The sequence below is a fragment of the Hemitrygon akajei genome, chromosome 3, assembly GCF_048418815.1.
Source record: "Hemitrygon akajei chromosome 3, sHemAka1.3, whole genome shotgun sequence".
NCBI lineage: Eukaryota > Metazoa > Chordata > Chondrichthyes > Myliobatiformes > Dasyatidae > Hemitrygon > Hemitrygon akajei.
The window spans coordinates 60,780,644-60,800,333 of record NC_133126.1 but is presented as its reverse complement, the minus strand read 5'-3'; the positions used below and the strand labels follow the sequence as shown (position 1 = coordinate 60,800,333).

The following is a 19,690-nucleotide window of genomic DNA, read 5'->3' as shown; positions in this document are numbered from 1 at the left end:
TTTGTAACATGTTTGTTCTACTACAGATGAGAAAATTATATAAAAAAACATAAAATATAATTTCTGATCACATGGAGGTTCCCTTAAAATGAGCACTTCGTTGCTGGAATATGTGTGGTGTATTTGATTTGTTAATCAAGCTAATTAGAATTTCATGGATACTTAGTGAATCTGGTTTAACCACTGATGCTATTTTGTGCTGTTAAATCCCATACAACCATAGTATCATTTTAATACTGGAATTTGATCAGGTGTTCCCAGAGTAACTTGAATAAATATTCAAACTTAAAGAAAATGTTCGAAAGAAAATTGACTAGCTTCAAGATACAACTTTAAATTATCAATATGTGTTTCCTCTGATTCTGTCCATGAGAGAGTTTTTGGCTAAAAGCAAAGGTCATTTTATCTGTATCCATATACGGTTAAGTCAAAATTAAGATAATTCTTCAGAAAACTAATTATTGCAATGCCACTAATTCTTTGGTCACAGTTTCAAATGATTGAATTTTGAATTAATCTGCAAGAACTTTCAGTCAATAACATAACTAACCATGTCAAATTATTTATTTATAACATTTGAGAATTAATTTTGATTCTCATTTATTTTATCATGTGAATTTTATATAAGACTACATAACATGCAACACACACAAAATGTGTTGCTTGGATTTCCAGCATCTTGTTCGTGATTGGACATAACATACAACATTGTGTCAACAAAACAGGGAAGGATCTAAATTCAAATGAGATAGAAATATGTCACCATAATATAGTCGAAAATTATGGACTGAATTTTCATTCGACTCCCATTAACATCAGTCCTTATCTGCAAGATCACACTGTTCAAAATACCTGAAAAATAGAAAGTTAAATAAGAAATTGTACATTGTGAGATGCCTTTTTATAGTCAAAAACACCAAAAAAAATCCTTGTCGTGATCTGATTGGATTCTTTTCTACAATGCACCATTTGCAAGAGTGAACCAATGTAAAACAAAGATCAATTACCTGTAACATTAACTCTGTTTTTCTACCCCCAATAGATGTTATCTGACCTGCTGAGTATTGTCACTATTTTCTGTTTACGTTTCAGAATAACTAAAAATTGAGGTATTTGTAGGGGAGGATTCAGGTGAGGGAAAAATTAGGACAAGGTGATAGTGTAAATAGGAAACAAAAATATAGAAAATGCTGGAAGAATTCAGCCAGTTAAGCAATATCTGTGGAAAGAAAAACCAGTCAATATTTTGGATCAGAGACACTTCCTCAAAACTAGGTGAAGAGCACAGGGGTTAGTTTTCAAAACTGAATTAGGAGAAGAGTGTGGTGCAAGAATAAAGGTTATATAGTGATTAGTTATATAGGTAGTGATTGTTTAGGAGGAATTCTATGGAAATGTGAAAAATATACAGTATATAGCATTATAGTAGGAAATAATATGAAAGGACAGCAATCAAACTGACAAAAGTAGCCTTGGCAATGAGTGAACAGTATTTTTGGGACTACGTATAGTATACGTACTGGATCCAAACTAAAGAATGAACTATTTTTGACATCCTGCATCATAATACAAGATTAATTAATGATCTCACAGTAAAAACAATCTTGAGTATTATCATAACATGATAAAATTTATATTCAGTTTGAGAGTGCAAATGTTGGGCCTGACATCAGCGTCTCAACTCAAAGGAAGTTATAAAAGTATGAGCTGGCAAAAGTGGACTGCTAAAATGATTAAAGGTAAGATGGTAGATAAGCAAACATGTAATATGGGTTTTCACAATTCTCAACAAATATATATTTGAAGAAAGTTGCTGAAGTAAATGTTGGTTCCAGAGAGGTTGAGAAAATTATTAATAGTAATTAGAAAATTCACCATGATTAATGATAAGCAAGAAAATGAAAAAGACTGATCAAAAACTTTGTGTTCGTCTTCATACTATAAAACATCCAATACAGTAACAGAATAGAAAACTATTTGAGAAAAAGAGGAATAAGTAATGGATAAACCAGCAGCACTGCTGGACTACTGTATCCTATAGTCTTAAAGTCTTGCTAAAGGGTCTCTGCCTGAAATGTCGACTGTACTCTTTTCCATTGATGCTGCCTGGCCTGGTGAGTTCCTCTAGCATTTTCCGTATGTTGTCTTAAAGTAGATGCTGAATTAGTAGATACGTAATTTGTGATGTTCCAAAATTCCCTCTATTCTGGAAGGGTGACAGTTGATTGGAAAAATGGTATGTGGTGCCCCATATTGAGAACGAAACTATAGGCCAGTGAGGCATTTCGTTAGTAAGAAAGCAGTGGCAAGCATTTAGACAAAACAATTAATTAGTACATGGCAATTAGTGCAGCACCACAGGGATCAGTGGTGGAAACTCAATGATTTACAGCCTATATTAATTGGTTAGTCAGAGGCAAAATGCATGTCATCCAAATTCACCAACAATACAAATGCCTTTTATTTTAAAACAATACCCTCTTCTAAGCAGTCTCCTACAAAAGGCAAAGTCACTTTAAAATTTTATATACTTCAATAGATTACCTCCTATTTTCAGAACTCTTTTCAGTTTATACCCAATCTGCTCAGTCTTTTCTCACAACACAACCTCTTCATCCCAGAAATGAGCCCCGTCAAACTTCTCTGAATTGCTTCTAACCTATGTGTACCCTTTCTTAAATGAGACGGAAATTTCACATGGTGTTCTAGGTATGGTTTCACTTGTACTCTGTACAGCTGTAACAAAGCTGTTTTTCTTTTATATTCCATCTAATATATTCATAATAACAAGGCAGCCTACAGAGAAGAAGTCATCACCCTGACACAGTGGTGTCAAGAAAACCTCTTCCTCAATGTCGTAAAAACAAAGGAGGTGTTTGTGGACTTACTGACATCAGTGGATCTGGGGTTGAGAGGGAGAACGGGCATACACATCACTGAGGATCTCACGTGGTCTGTACATACCAGCTGTGTGGTGAAAAAGGCACAACAGTGCCGCTTTCACCTCAGACAGTTGAAGACGGCATGAATCCCCAAATCCTAAGGACTTTCTACAGGGATGCAATTGAGAGCATCCTGATTGGCTGCATCACTGTGTGGTATAGGAACTGTACTTCCCTCAATTGCAGGACTCTGCAGAGAGTTGAGAACAGCCCAGTGCAGCTGTAGATGTGAACTTCCCACTATTCAGGTCATTTACAGGGACAGGCACTTCAAAAGGGCCCAAAGGATCATTGGGGACCCAAGTCACCCCCATCCACAAACTGTTCCAGCTGCTACCATCTGGAAAACGGTACCGCAGCACAAAAGCCAGGACCAAAAGGCTCTGGGGACAGCTTCTTCTACCAGGCCATCAGACTGATTAATTCACGCTGATACAATTGTATTTCTATGCTATATTGTCTGTCCTGTTGTACATACTATTTATTACTATAAATTGCACATTTAGATGGAGACGCAACATAAAGATTTTTACTCCTCACGTATGTGAAGGATGTAAGAAATAAAGTCAATTCAATTCGTCTTTCTTGCAAGAAAAGGCATCATTCCATTTACCTTTCCGATCACATGTATTTAAATGGCTACTGAGTTTCATGTATGAAGACAGATCCCTCTATCCTATAATAGTGAGAAGTCTCTAAATATTCCTGCCCTCCTAATCTTCCTTATTTCAGAAAGAGGCATGCCCGTTTAATATTGATGTGAATAGGAAATTAAATCTATCAGAGGACAATGAATAAATCTATTCTTATACATAGACACAAATATGTAAACACTCTTATCAAAGTAGAAGATCAAAATGTTCTGGTTTGCTTCACAATTAAAGAAATAAAACTATTTTTGCTGATATTATTGAAGTATGAAAACTATTATGGATTATATCATCTATATTGAAATTAAAATGTCAAATTTAATAGGAAACAATTTTACACTGTATTTGGGTTAAATTTAAACAATTTCATTGAATCTTTGATCTGTCTTAAGTTAGTCATTTTCACATACTCCAAATTTGTACATTTTAGCTAGCTCCTTCAGAAAAAGCCCCATGTGCATGAATCAATGATTAGTGTTATGATCTCTGGAACAAATAGTCAGGATACAGGAAAAGATAAATGGCCCCATTCATTGAATATTATGTAGATTATCTCACCTGGTCTCTTAACACCATCTTTTTGATCCAAAAAGCAAAGCATGTCTCCATTTCCTGTGGAGATTGAGGTGAGCGCCCCTCCCCACCCATCTAACCAATTTTTACAGGAGCACCATTAAGACTGTCCTGACCAACCGCGCAACACCATCTGGTAGGGGAATTGCAAGGCATCTGACCGCAAGACACTACAAAGAATTGTGAAGACTGCTGAAGTGATCATCGGGGGCTCTCTTCCACCCATTAGAGATATTTATAGGAGCAGTGCATATGCGGGGCCCTTAGCATTGACCCCTCCCATCTGTCCAATAATCTCTTTGACCCCTACCCCCCCATCAGGCAGGAGGTACCATAGTATTAGGACAAGAACTGTTAAGTTGGTAAATGGCTTCTTCCTCCAGGCCAAGACTACTGAACTCCCTGCTACCACCCAGGTTTCATCATGTATGAAGTGCCAGTAGTGTTATACTGTTTACTTTTAAATTTGTGTTGTAAATGCATCTTATTATTTGTTAACTTAGTAGTGGTAATATTACTTTGTGTTATCTGTGTGAGTTATATAAATTGTGTTGTGCCGCTTGGTCTGGAGGAATATTGTTTCACTTGGCAGTATATTGTACATGTGTACTGTTGAATGACAATAAACTGAACTTGAACTGCCAGATTTCCCTATGTTTTCCCCCGAAAGCTTGTGTTATATTATTCAGACACTCCAAGTGGGGTTATACATGTGCTCATTATGAAAAGCTGATGTTCCAAAAATAGTTATAACTGTAGATTAGTTATATTAAAAAGTGTTGCATTGTGATAGGGTATTTCTGCTTTTAGTTATATTAAACAAATTAGCTATTCTATTGCCAATACTTACATATGAAGTTTTCACTGTACCTCAGTACATGTGGTAATAATAAACCAATTTATAAATTGATGTGTGTGTGTATATATATAAACGGTCTGATGTGACTTAAGTCTCTGCTATTTGATTAATTAAATACATTTCATTACAATTCCTGATGTTATGATTGTAGTGTGCAATTATAAATACACATAGCAGAAAAAATATGAATACCAGAATAATCAAATTATTAGGTGTTGCTACTATATCTTTATTTGAGCGATGAATTCCCTCAGTTAAGAAGTTAAAGAATACCCATAAGCATGCAGAGACCAAGAAAAGTTGTGGAATACCTGGCAACTAAACAAATGAGTAAATTTAATGCTGACAATTCTCCATCTTCTGGATTTTCCTAGAAGAAAAAAAGGGAAAAATAGTTATTTTTGGAAACTCTTAGGGAGTTGATATTTGTTCATTTGCAACATACAATTTAAATATTGGTGTGATGCAGGTATTCAACCCTTCCATGAAAAAATTTAAAATGTCAGTATAAAGCAGGAATGTTTTAAATAAAGAAACAACTTAGGGACACTTAAGTACCAATAGATAGCTACAGTAAGTTGAAACACTTACTGCATATACTGGAGATAGTCTTCATGGGCAAAGAGAGTGGCTTAGAAAACCTTGGTGGGGTAAACATATCCAGCTTTTCTATTCACTCTCCACACCTCAAAGTGAAAGTATACAGCTCCAGCCCTATCCCTTCCATTGGTTTAAAAATATCAAACAGATTTGATTACCATTTTGCACACTTTTTTTTTACTTTAACCATACTCTAGGTAACTTGCTGATATCACAATGAAAGCCACTGAATAAACCCATTTTATAATTATTTCACACAAAAGATTAAGGTTCCTGATAGACAAAGTGGATTTGTAAAGAAATATAAACTACTTACGAAAAGCATACTATCGTCACTGAAACAAAAATTATGAAAATGCAGATTCCAGAGGTTCACCAACATTCCTCTATTTAATGGACTGATTGATTATTTAGAGATACATCACAGTTACAGGCCCTTCCGTTCCAATGAGCACATGATGCCCAATTATACCCATATGACCAATTAACCTACTAACCCATATGTCTTTGGAATGTGGCTGGAAAACAGAGAACCCAGAGGAAACCCACATGGGCCTTGAAGACAGCAGAGGAATTGAACATAATAGCATTATGTTAACCGCTACTCTAGCGTGCTGCCCAATTACCAAAACTCCACACGGGCATTGGGATTGAACCTTAGAGCTTGGTGGCGGTAGTTCTACTTCCGAGGCAGAGTGGAGAAGTTTTTCAATTCACAAACAACTTTCCTTAATCCAGTCAAGTGCACCTTTTGGCTATTCTTGATAAAGCAATATATAAAGCTATTAGGTTAAGAACCAAGACTGGTAAATGAAATCAATATACGGATCAACCATAATTTAACTGAAGAGTGGAACAAACAAATAATTATATGGTCTAATCACTAATCTTAGTATCTGCCTGCTCATGTCACTATTGTAGCAAATGGTGGGAATATGATTCTCATCATTTAGTTCCAGAAAAAGTTCAATAAAATTAGTAAACCTTTTAAATACCTTTGAGTATTCATCCTGTGCTTCCAAGGAGTATCACTATATTGTAACTGCATAAGGAATTTGTCTATTCGTGTGATCTGAACAACACTGGCAATGCTGGCTTTATTGTCCATTACTAACTGCCTTGAACTGAGAAGTTAAGGGTCAACCACATACATGGAACTGGAATTACATACAGGCCTGATGGGGTAGGTATGGCAGATTTCCTTTCCTGGTGTACACAGATGAATTAGATTTGTTTAATTTACTTATTTTCTAATTCGGTAGTTTTGTGGCGAACCACTTCCCAGCGTACTCGAACCAGCTCACAAAAGGGCGTGCGCCGGTATTGAGGCCGGTCCCAAAGAGGGCACCAGGCCTTCTTCACCAGCAAGGGGAAAAGCCCGCGCGTGGGACGGGACTGTGAATATGCGCCCCCTATAGTATTCCCGCCCGGGGAGGGCGGGAACAGGAAGGCTTTAAAGCGAGGCCATGAAGTTTGAATAAATCTCTTTTGCAACTGCAACTCACTGACTGCGTGTCGTTATTTCAGCGCTGTGTGTAGCACTCCGCTACAATTGGTGACCCCGACGGCCCAAACTATATTTGGACCAGAGATGAATGACGCTGCATCTGTTCATGCAGTTTCATTAAAACTGCCAAGCTTCTGGATGCTGTGACCTCACCTAGGTTCCAGCAAGCAGAAGCCCAATTCCACATTCAACAGATAACAGTGGATTCCACACGTTACTACTATGTGGTGAGCTCCCTCAACCAGGAGACAGCCGCCCAGGTTGAGGAGTTCATACAGTCACCCCCAGCGGACGGCAAATACACAGAATTCAAAGCCTTGCTCATAAGGACTTTTGGACTCTCACGGCGCGAGCGAGCTGCCCGCTTACTGCACCTGGATGGTTTGGGAGACAGACCACCATCGGCTTTGATGAACGAGATGCTGGCCCTGGCTGGAGGACACAAGCCCTGCCTCATGTTTGAGCAGGTGTTCCTAGAGCAGCTGCCCGAGGACATACGCCTGCCGTTGTCCGACGCGGATTTCAGTGACCCCCGGAAGGTGGCGGCCCGGGCGGACTTGCTGTGGAACGCCAAGAAGGAGAGTGGGGCATCCGTCGCACAGATCACCAGGCCACGCTCCCAGCAGCAGACCAGACCAGGCCCGGCCACAGAGCCCGCTAACCCCGGAGGCCGGAGTGAGGAGACCAACGAACAATGGTGCTTCTACCACCAGCGGTGGGGCGCAGAAGCCTGCCGCTGTAGCCTGCCATGCAAGTTCCCGGGAAACACCAGGGCCAGCCGCTGCTGATGGCTACGGTGGCTGGCCAGCGGGATAGCCTCCTGTATGTCTGGGACAAGCAGTTGGGACGCCGCTTTTTGGTCGACACCGGAGCCGAGATCAGCGTCTTACCTCCGACGAGTTACGACACCCGCAACAGAGAACCGAGTCCCACCCTGAGGGCCGCGAACGGCAGCACAGTAAGGACCTACGGCACCCGTACGGTGCAGCTACAGTTTGGCTCCAGCCGGTTCACGTGGGACTTCACACTGGCCGCCGTAGCCCAACCGCTCCTGGGAGTGGATTTTTTGCGAGCTCACAGCCTAATGGTCGACCTGCCAAGGAAGAGACTGGTCCACGCCGAGACCTTTCAAACATTCTCCCTGGGTGAAGCCCAGTTGCCGGCCCCACACCTCGACTCCATCACGCTGTCCGACAACGACTTCACCAGAGTCCTGGCGGATTTCCCATTGGTTCCAGCACCACAGTTCACGGCAGCCATGCCCAGACACGGAGTACAGCACCACATCCCGACCCAGGGACCACCCCTCCACGCCCGTGCTCGAAGGCTTCCCCGGACAAGCTCCGACTGGCGAAGGAGGAGTTCAAGAGGATGGATGAATTGGGGATCATACGGCAGTCCGACAGCCCATGGGCCTCCCCCCTGCACATGGTGCCCAGAGCAACAGGGGGCTGGAGACCATGCGGCGACTACCGCAGGCTGAACGAGGCTACAACACTGGACCACTACCCTGTGCCGCACATTCAGGACTTTGCAGCAAACCTGCACAGCGCACGGATCTTCTCCATGGTAGACCTCGTCCGGGGATACCATCAAATCCCGATACATCCAGACGACGTCCCCAAAATGGCACTCATCACCCTGTTTGGCCTTTTCAAGTTCCTCTGCATGCCATTCAGTCTAAAGAATGCCGCACAGACGTTCCAGCGGTTGATGGACGCGGTGGGACGTGATCTGGACTTCACTTTCATTTATTTGGACAACATCCTCATAGCCATCAGTAGTCGTTAGGAGCATCTGTCCCACCTCTGTCAACTCTACGCCCGACTGAGTGAATACGGCCTAACAATCAACCCGGCCAAATGCCAGCCGACACCATCGACTTCTTGGGCCACAGGATTACTAAAGACGGGGCAACCCCTCTGCCCGCCAAGGTCCGCCACTTCCCCCAACCCAACACAATCAAACGCCTGCAGGAATTCGCTTCCTCCCCTCAGCAGCCCGAATCATGCGCCCCCTGTTCGCCCTGATGTCGGGTAAGGGCAAGGACATTACCTGGGACAAACAGTCCGCAGTTGCTTTCGTTGAAACCAAAGAAGCCTTAGCAAACGCCGCAATGCTAGTGCACCCCAGAACGGATGTCCCTACCACCCTCACAGTGGACGCATCCAACACGGCAGTCGGTGGAGTGCTGGAACAACTCATCGCGGGTCGCTGGCAATCCCTGGCATTCTTCAGCAAACACCTACGACCACCCGAGCTCAAATACAGTGCTTTCGACCAGCAACTGTTGGCGCTATACCTGGCAATCTGGCATTTCAGGTACTTCTTAGAAGGTAGGCTCTTCACCGCGTTCACGGACCACAAACCGCTTACCTTTGCGTTCATGAAAGCGTCCGACCCCTGGTCGTCCCACCAGCAGCGACATCTGTCCTACATCTCCGAATACACGACGGATGTCCGGCATGTCTCGGGAAATCTCAATGTCGTGGCGGACGCTCTCTCCAGACCCACCATCCAAGCCCTGTCCCGGGGGTAGACTATGAAGCACTGGCAGAGGCGCAGCAGGCAGATGAGGAGATCCCTAGTTACAGAACTGCAGTCTCTGGTTTGCGGCTCCAGGATGTCCCGTAGGCCCAGGTGAGAGGACTCTACTCTGTGACGTAACCACCAGCCAACCCCACCCCGTCGTCCCGGCAGCCTGGCGGCGGCGCGTTTTCAACTCCATTCACAACTTAGCGCACCCCTCCATCAGGTCAACTGTCCGGATGGTAGCCAACAGGTTCGTTTGGCACGGACTCCGCAAGCAGGTCAGTGAATGGGCCAAAACTTGCATGCACTGCCAAACAGCCAAGGTGCAGCGGCACACCAAAGCTCTGCCGCAGCAGTTCCACCCCACCTGCCGGCGTTTCGACCACATTCATGTGGATATAGTGGGCCCCCTGCCAGTGTCGCGAGGAGTGCGGCACCTCCTGACTATCGTGGAGCGGTTCACAAGATGGCCAGAGGCAGTCCCGCTCACCGACACCACCTCCAAATCCTGCGCCCGAGCACTGATTGCAACCTGGGTATCTCGCTTTGGTGTACCGGCCCACATTACCTCCGACAGAGGTGCCCAGTTCACCCCCAGCCTGTGGTCAGCTATGGCCAGACTTTTGGGGACGCAGCTGCACCACACAACTGCCTACCATCCACAGTCGAACGGACTGGTGGAGTGTTTCCACCGTCACCTGAAGTTGGCTCTCATGGCCCGCCTCAAAGGGCCTAACTGGATGGAAAAGCTTCCCTGGGTCCTGCTTGGAATCCTCACGGAGCCCAAAGAGGATCTGCACACTTCGTCAGCCGAGTTGGTGTACAGCGCACCCCTGGTCGTCTCAGGAGAGTTCATACCAGCCCCAAGGGGGTAAGAGGAAGAACCCGCAGCAGTCCTGGACACATTACGTGAGAGGGTCGGTAACCTGGCCCCCATACCCACTTCACAGCATGGGCAGAACCCGACTTGCATACCCAAAGATCTGCAGAACTGTAAGTTTGTTTTTGTAAGACGGGGCGGACACCGGACACCGCTACAACGGCCCTACGAGGGGCCGTTTACGGTGATCAGAAACAACGGGTCCACATTCGTGCTGGACATTGGGGGGAGAGAGGAGGTTTTCACAGTGGACCGACTCAAACCGGCCCATGTGGACTTGGCGCAGCCGGTCGAGATACAGGCACCACGGCGCAGAGGCAGACCTCCCAAACAGAGACCGACCCAGACTGTGGACATTGGGGGGTGTATTGCTGGTTCTGGGGGGGGGGGGGGGTGGTGGTTACGTGGTGACCCACTTCCCGAACACTCGAACCGGGTCACAAAGTGGCGCGCGCTGGCATTGAGGCTGGTCCCAAAAAGGGCGCCAGGCCTTCTTCACCAGCAAGGGGAAAAGCCTGCGCGCGGGATGGGACTGTGAATACAGCATTCCCGCCCGGGGAGGGCGGGAACAGGAAGGCTTTAAAGCGAGGCCGCGTAGTTTGAATAAATCTCTTTTGCAACTGCAACTCACTGACTGCATGTCGTTATTTCAGCGCTGTGTGTAGCACTCCGCTACAGTTTCATGTATACCATTACTTGGATTCATTTTGTTTTAACATTCCAGAATTGTTCAAAGTAAATTTATTATCAAAGTATGTATATGTCACCAAATACAACCCTGAGGTTCGTTTTCTTGCAGGCATTCCCAGTAAACGCAAGAAACATAATAGAACCAATGAAAGACAGCACTAAACTAAGCAAACAACCAATGGCAAAAGACAACAAGAATACAAAAGAACTTGATAGTCGAGCGGTAATAATACTTACATACATACTTTGATGATAAACGTACTTTGAATTAATGTACTTTGACTCTTTGAAGCATGACAAAATTCACTTTGTGTTGACAGACCAATGGTCCAAAACTTCCGCTACATTCTGTTTTTCTACCTGGTTTCAAAATGATCCATTAGAGAATTCCCTGAATAATTTGGTTAAGACAGCAGGTAGGAAAATGCCTGTTTGAAACCCTGATCTGTAATATAACCTCAATCAAGATAATAGTAAGAATTATGAGTAAATGTTAAATTGAAGGAAAGAAAAATCAAAGAATCATATTCTCGACAGCTAACTGGAAATTTGATAGTGAATACTGAGTTAAATTGGTCTCATCCATAATGTTATCGTAATTAAATCAATGACTGGGTTGGAACCATAGCAGAGACAAAGAAACAACAACTTCAGTGTAAACCAGACAAATGGATGAGGGGCCTTTGGATTACAAAATAAATCTGATTTCCTACTGTTCATTGTCTGAAGTCAAACTAATATTAAATTTACCTTTCGTTAAATGAATCGCAAGATCTTCATTTAACTGACACATGGGTTAGCCAAGCCACGGCTGAGATTCTGAGAAGTCACATCTCTGACAATAGAGATGAAAATCTGCAGCTTTGGAATTGAGATCAGCAGTACAAAGCTTCAGAACAGAGGGAGCTTGATACAGAGTTTATAGCCAACATGATCTTGGCAGTACCGAGCAAGTATGGGTCAACAAACTCGCAGGTTACACATGTAATTCAGTGTGGTTGTTCCTGATGTAAAGAAAAGTTGCAGCCTGAACACCTGGTGTTGATATGACTTGCTGCTTTTCCTTCTTCCTCCTCCTCTAGCACTTTTTCCAGTTCTGCATAACCTCTATTGATTCATCCCACATGCTGTACTCAGAGGAGAGTCTCTAACTAATGTACCAATATTTATGAGTAACTGCTTAGTGCAAAGCCAAAGATAAATACCTTCAGGCTGTGACACTCCATTTTCTGCTGACTTTGTAATTTTAAAGATGCAAAGCAGTAAATACTAGGTGAGTTGAAACTACAGACTATAGAAACTATCAAGCAACAAACTGATAATTATCTTGCAATTTCTTCATACTGCACAGTTGAAATGGGATCTTTCTGAAGATGCACAAGGTAAACCCATAACTGTAACATATGACCTCTAATTTGAAAGATCTGGTTTACAATCAACAATGCAGGCTGATTGACTTTATAATTAATCTACAGAATTCTAGTTGATGCTGGCAATACATATGCAACTGCACTTCCAAAATAGTAAACAGTATGACTCACTCGACACATAAACATGTGTATTATTTCCAAAATCTAAACTCATTTGGTGCACGAGGCAATCAAGGAACAGCTGCAATTTGGTCTCACAGCTCTTATTAAAGTTAATTTCAACAGTATTAAATGCATTCACAATAAAATCAAAGCCACAGAGATTGCCACTAACTTTAGAAAATAAAGTTACCAGATACTTACTAGTGTAGCACGCACTTCAGAACACCTTCTTGCTAGCTGTCGAATAAGAGAATGGGCTTCGGGAAGTAGTGGCTTTTCTATGCAGGCTAACAAAGCATATAACCACCTACCCTAAGGAAACAAATAAAATAACAAAGCATTAGATAGCTATTTTAATAGTTTTCCAATGCAATATAATATTAAAAACACAAAATAAACTATTATCTGAACAAGGCCATGTTTATTAAGATCATACTCAGATTGCATACTCTGACCATCCTTTAACAATTCTGAGTACAATTTTGCCTTTGAGAAAAATATCAGAGCTCAAAAGAATTTTGGAAGAGAAATCAGCTCAAAGGGAATAAACTACGTACAGAGATAGACAGCTCCAGAATCTATCCAACTGGCAGTCATACGAGGCAGGGGAAAGCCATACAAAATACGCACATTCAGATTTAGCATTTTGCTGTCATTAATTTCCTTCAAACGATATTCTTTAAATTACCTCATCAATGTAGTGCCACTCACCTGTGGTAAAGCATACCACATTCCAATAAAACCACACAAGTAATTCAAGATTATGGTCATCTGTCCTCAATTTATTAACTATGAAGGTATACTTTTTAATCTTAAATAAAAAAACAAAAATGAGAAAAACATCCCAACTAAAAAGAAATATCTGGAACAATGTATCACTCAATCTATGCAGTAAAAGCTGTTAAAGTTAGTACTGGTATACATTTGTTGCATGTACCAAGATACAGTGAATAGCCTGATTTGTTTATACAGATTAACTCATTACACAATACATTGAGCTAGAATAATGTAAAACAGTAACAATGCAGAATATTGTGTAAAAGCTACCAAAAAACTGCAGTGCAAGATCATAACCAGGTCAATTGTGAGGCCAACAGTCTATCTTATCGTACAAGAGGTCCATAAAAAAGTCTGAGAACAGTGGGATAGAAGCTGTCCTTGAGTCTGATGGTACATGTTTCCAGCTTTTTCACCTTCTACCCAATGGCAATAGGAGAAAGGAGAATAACAGGGTGAGTGGGGTTTTTGATTATGCTAACTACTTCACTAAAGCAGTGGGAAATATAGACAGAGTCCACAGAAAGAGGCTGGTTCCTGTGATGTGCTAAATTTCTTGCAGTCACGTGCAGAGCAATTGCCATACCAAGTTGTTAAGCATCCAGACAGAATGCTTACTATGGTGTATTGATAAGAATCGGTAAAGGTCTATGGGAACATGCTGAATTTCTTTAGCCTCCTGAGGAAGTAGAGGGCTTTGATAAGCTTTCTCAGCCATGACATCAACAATGTTGGACCAGGACAGGCTATTGGTGATGTTCACATCTAGGGACTTCAAGTTCTCAATCCTCTTAATCTCAGTAGACAGGAGCATGTGCATCACCCACATTCTGAAGCCAATGACCAGCTCTTTTGTTGACATTGAGGGGAAGCTGTCAGTAAGCTCTCCTATCTGCTTCTTGTACTCTAGTTCATTGTTTCTTGCGATGTGGCACCTCTCCATCATCTGCAAACCTGTAGAGTTAGAGCAGAATCTAGCCATGTGAGCAGGGGCTAATGATGCAGCCTTTTGGAGCTCCAGTGTTTACAATAATTGTGGTGGAGGTGTCACTGGCTATCTTTATTGATTGTGGTCTTTTGGTCAGAAAGTCAAGAACCCAGTTGCAGAGTGAGGCATTAACTCGTCGTTGATTGGAGTACTGTGCCCACGCAGGTCATGGGAGCAGTCATCATCAGACTGGTCTGAGTTAGAGTAGTAAAGCTTTGGCTCAACAAGGCTTCGGTGAGAACAGGTGGAGGCAAGGTAAGTAAGTGAGTTCATTCCTTATTTAACTCTTGAGAGAATAGGGGGTATGTCTACAGAGCCAGTGTTCTGTTCTGGGTGTCAGATTTGGGATTTCTAGGAGACTCCCAGCCTCCCAGATGGTCACATCTGCACCAGGTGCTTCAAGATGCAGGTCCTCAGAGACCGTGTTACAGAACTGGAGCTGCAGCTTGATGACCTTCGGCTTGTTAGGGAAAGTGAAGCAGTGAAAGTCAAGAACTACCCCAAGGCTATTGGTGACATAAATGGGTGACTGTCAGGAGAGGGAAGGGAGAACACCTCTGAGGCTGGCCCCCTCTACAATAAGTACTCCAATTTGAGTATTGTTGGGGGTACAACTTATCTGGGGGAAGCAAAAGTGGCCGTGCCTCTGGCACTGAGTCTGGCCCTGTGTCTCAGAAGGGTAGGGAACTGAAGTAATAGGGGACTCTTTAGTTAGGTGGACAGACAGGTGATTCTGTGGATGCTGAAAAAGAAGTATGGATGATAGCTTGCCTCCCAGGTGCCAGGGTCCACGATTTTTCTGAACGCGTCAACTGGTTCGCGTCAACTGAACGCCTGAAAAGGGAGGATGAATAGCCAGAAGCAGTGGTACACATTGATACAAACAACATAGGTAGAAAAGGGGAGGTGGTTGTGAAATAAGAATACAGGGAGTTAGGAAGGAAGCTGAGAAGATTTACCTCAAGGGTAGTAATGTCAGGATTGCTGCCTGTGCCATGCGATAGTGAGAATAGGCATAGAATGAGGTGGCAGATAAATGTGTGGCTGAAGAATTAGAGCAGGGGGCAGGGATTCTGATTTCTGGATAATTGACAGCTCTTATGGGGCAGTTGTGATCTGTACAAAAGGGATGGGTTGCACTTGAACCCGAGGGGGATCAATATTCTTGTGGGCCAGTTAATTAGAGCTATTGGGAGTTGTTTAAACTAATACGGCAGGGGATGGGAACCAGTATGATGGAGCTGAGGATGAGCCAGCAGGATTACGAGTAGATGATAGGTGTAACATGAATGTAAGGAAGGACAAGCAATGACTGGGTACAAATGCAGACAAAGCAAAGAGTTAAATTGTACCAAAGAGGCAAAATCCAAAAGGGCGAAGAACGTAGGACTGAAGGTGCTGTATTTAAATACACAAAGAATTCAGATTAAGGTGGACGAACTCTGGACGCAAATAGAGATTGGTTGGTATGACGCTGTGGGCATCACTGAGTCGTGGCTGAAAGAAGGCCATAGTTGCGAGCTTAACATCAAAGGATATACTTTGTATTGAAAGGACAGGCAGGAAGGCACAGGCAGTGGTGTGGCTCTGTTGGTAAGAGAAGGAATTACATCTTTAGAAAGAGGTGATATAGGTTAGAGAGTTGAATCTTTGTGGGTGGAGTTAAGAAACTGCAAGGGTAAAAAAAACATATGGGAATCATATATAGGCCTCCAAATAGTAGCCAAGATGTGGGGTTGAGATTGCAAAGGGGGCTGCAAAAGGTATGTAATAAGGGTAAGGTCATATTTGTAATGGGGAACTTTAATGTGCAAGGGGATTGGGAAAATCAGGTTGGTGTTAGATTGCAAGAGAGGGAATTTGTTGAATCTCATTTGCCTATGAGATGGCTTTTTAGAGCAACTTGTGCTAGAGTCAACTCAGGGATTAGATTGGGTGTGGTGTAATAACCCAGATCTTATTAGGGAGCATCATGTGAAGAAACCCTTAGGAGACAGTGATCATACTATGATTGAATTCATACTGCAGTTTGAGAGGGAGAAACATAAGTCACATGTATCAGTTTCGCAAAGGAATAAAGGGAATTACAGAGGCATGCAAGAGGAGCTTGCCCAGGTGGATTGGAAGAGGATACTGAGCGGGGATGACGGCAGAGCAGAGATGGCTGAAGTTTCTGGGAATATTTCACAAGCCGCAGGATAGATATGTCCCACAGAAGCAGTAATTCTCAAATGGCAGGGTCTAGGCAACTGTGGCTGACAAGGGAAGTTAAAGACTGCATGAAAGACAAGGAAAGGGCATATAAGGTAACAAAAGTGAGTGGGAAATTGGATGATTGGGAAGCTTTTAAAATCAAACAAAAGGCAACTAAAAAAGCTCTAAGGGAAAATATAAATATGAGGGTAAACTAGCCAATAATATAAAGCAGGATACTAAAAGTTTTTTTCAGCTGTATAAAGAGTAAAAGGGAGGTGAGATATTGGACCACTGGAAAATGATGCTGGTGAGGTAATAACAGGGGATAAAGAAATGGCATATGAACTTAATGGGTATTTTTCATCAGTCATCATTGTGGAAGACACTAGCAGTGTGCCATAGGTCTGTAAGTGTCAGGTAGCAGGAGTGAGGGCTATTGCTATTACAAAAGAAAAAGTGCCAGGTAAACTCAAAGGTGGATAAGTTACATGGACCAGATGGACTACATCCCAGAGTTCTGAAAGAGGTTGCTGAAGAGATAATGGATGCATTAATCATGATTTTCCAAGAATCACTTGATTCTGGCATGGTCCTGGGGGACTGGAAGATTGCAAAGTCACTCAACTCTTTAAGAAGGGTGGAAGGCAAAAAAAGGAAATTATAGGCCAGTTAGCCTAACCTCAGTGGTTGGAATCTATTGTTAAGGATGAGGTTTCAAGGTACTTGGAGATAAAGTATGGTTTCTATGAAGGGAAATCTTGCCCGACAAATCTGTTAAGAGTTCTTCGAGGAGGTAACAAGCAGGGTGGACAAAGGAGAGGCAGTGGATGTCATTTACTTGGATTTTCAGAAGGCATTTGATAAGGTGCCACACATGAGGCTGCTCAACATGATAAAATCCTACAGCGTTACAGGAAAGATACCGCCATGGATAGAGGAATGGTGGATAGCTAGGAGGCAGTGAGTGGGAATAAAGGGGGCTTTTCTGGTTGGTGTTCCTCAGGGGTCAGTATTGGAACTGCTTCTTTTCACAGTGTTTGTCAATGATTTGAATAATGGAATTGATGAATTTATGGCAAAGTTTGCAGATGATACAAAGATAAGTGGAGGGGTAGGTAGTGATGAGGAAGCAATGCGATTGTAGCCGGACTTAGACTGGAGTATTGTCAGCAGTTTTGGGCCCCATATCTCAGAAAGGATGTGCTGTCATTGGAGAGAGTCCACAGGAGGTTCATTCCAGGAATGAAGCTTTGGGCCTGTACTCACTGGAATTTAGAAGGATGCGGGGGGATCTCATGGAAACCTACCGAATGTTGAAAAGACTAGTTAGGGTGGATGTGGAGATGATGTTTCCTATGGTGGGGTATCCAGAACTAGAGGGCACAGCTTCAAAATTGAGGGGGCAACCTTTTAGAACAGAGGTAAGGAGGAATTTTTTTAGCCAGAGAATAGTGAATCTGTGTAATGCTCTGCCACAGGCTGCAGTGGAGGCTAAGTCCGTGGGTATATTTAAAGTGGAAGTTGATCATTTCCTGATTGGTCAGGGCATCAAAGGATATGGTGAGAAGGCAGGGGTATGGGGTTGAGTGGGATCTGGGATCAGCCATGATGGAATGGCGGAGCACACTTGATGGGCTGAATAGCCTAATTCTGCTACTATGTCTTATGGGCTAACTCACAGGGTTTGAAGTTTGGTTATGAGTTTGCTTGGAATAATTGTATTGAAGGCAGAATTGTAGTCAATAAACAATAGTCTGATGTAGGTGTCTTTAATGTCCAGAGTTTCCAGAGATGAGTGGGGGTGACGTCTGCTCATTCTGGTGTACGCAAATTGCAGTGGGTTAAGGTCGTCTGGAAGCTGGAGTTGATGCATAATTTATGACAGTGGATGTTAGAGCTACTGGGCAGTAAAATTCCAGACAGGGAGAACTTTAGTACAAGCCATATGATTCGTTTGTGTATTAGGAAAATTTTCCTTTTCATTGATATTAAAATGTGTTGGAAATAATTTACACTGTTGATGTCTCCTCGCTTGGTGGCAAAATGTTTGCAAGTAAATTGCAAGATCGGTGATCAACCATTAAAATGTGTCCTTAACATTAGAGTACAAAATTAATTCAATTTTTCAGTACCATTAGACACAGCTACACAAATGGAGACTAGGCGGCCGGTTATCTTAGCAGATGGTAAATAATAAAGTTAGGCAGGGCATTGGAGGACAGAACTCTAACACCAGCATAAATTAAACACCCGCATGATTTATGATCATTCATAGCAGCAAGACACATTTAAACTACAAAAATAAGGTTGTTTACTATACACAAGGAGTCTCTTACCAATTCAGGATATAATTTTTTATCTCCAAACCAGCTGATTAAGTATTCCAATATGTTAAATACTGTTGGCTGGGGAAAAAAAACTGAAAATTAATTATGATATCATGTAAAACAGTTGCACAAAAAAGGTAGTTGAAGCAGAACTAAATATAATGCAATGAATTCTGCACATTGCATGATGCCCAGTAGGAGATTAAACAAGCCTGAAATATTTTAAATACAGATTGAAATGTTGTTTAAATTGTCATTACTATGCCATTAATACACACATCTTAAACTCATGATTCTTCCACTCATGAAATAAACACTATTTTTTGCAATATTAACTTTAAATACCTTATCTTAATTATCAGTGGTGACATTTTAAAAACACAACAAACCTTTTAAACAAAAGGGTTCCTTTTAATGTTTATTCTGTAAGATAAAATCTCAGATGGCAACTAGGAAGCATACAGGGCTGGTTGAGTGGTATCACAACAAGCACCCGAGTATGACCAAGGAATTGATTGTGGACTCGAGAAAGGGAAAACTGAGAGAATGTGCACCAGTCCTCACAGAGGGGTCAGCAGTAGAATGAATGGGTGAGCATCTTTAAGTTCCTGGGTGTCAACATCTTGACGATCTGCCC

At 42.5% G+C, this 19,690-nt stretch overlaps 1 protein-coding gene across 2 annotated transcripts in view; it reads right to left on the bottom strand.

The window, feature by feature from the left end:
• Positions 1 to 546: 546 nt before the first annotated feature.
• Positions 547 to 19,690, bottom strand: part of gemin2 (gem (nuclear organelle) associated protein 2) — a 45,902-nt gene continuing 26,758 nt past the window's right edge. For both annotated transcript variants that reach the window (XM_073039958.1, XM_073039957.1), the window contains exons 8-11: positions 19,063 to 19,131; positions 12,967 to 13,077; positions 5,336 to 5,394; positions 547 to 852 (exon numbers count right to left, since the gene is read on the bottom strand). In XM_073039958.1, coding sequence (XP_072896059.1) covers positions 816 to 852; positions 5,336 to 5,394; positions 12,967 to 13,077; positions 19,063 to 19,131 — 276 coding nt within the window. In that variant the 3' untranslated portion in view covers positions 547 to 815. The remainder of the gene's footprint in view (positions 853 to 5,335; positions 5,395 to 12,966; positions 13,078 to 19,062; positions 19,132 to 19,690) is intronic.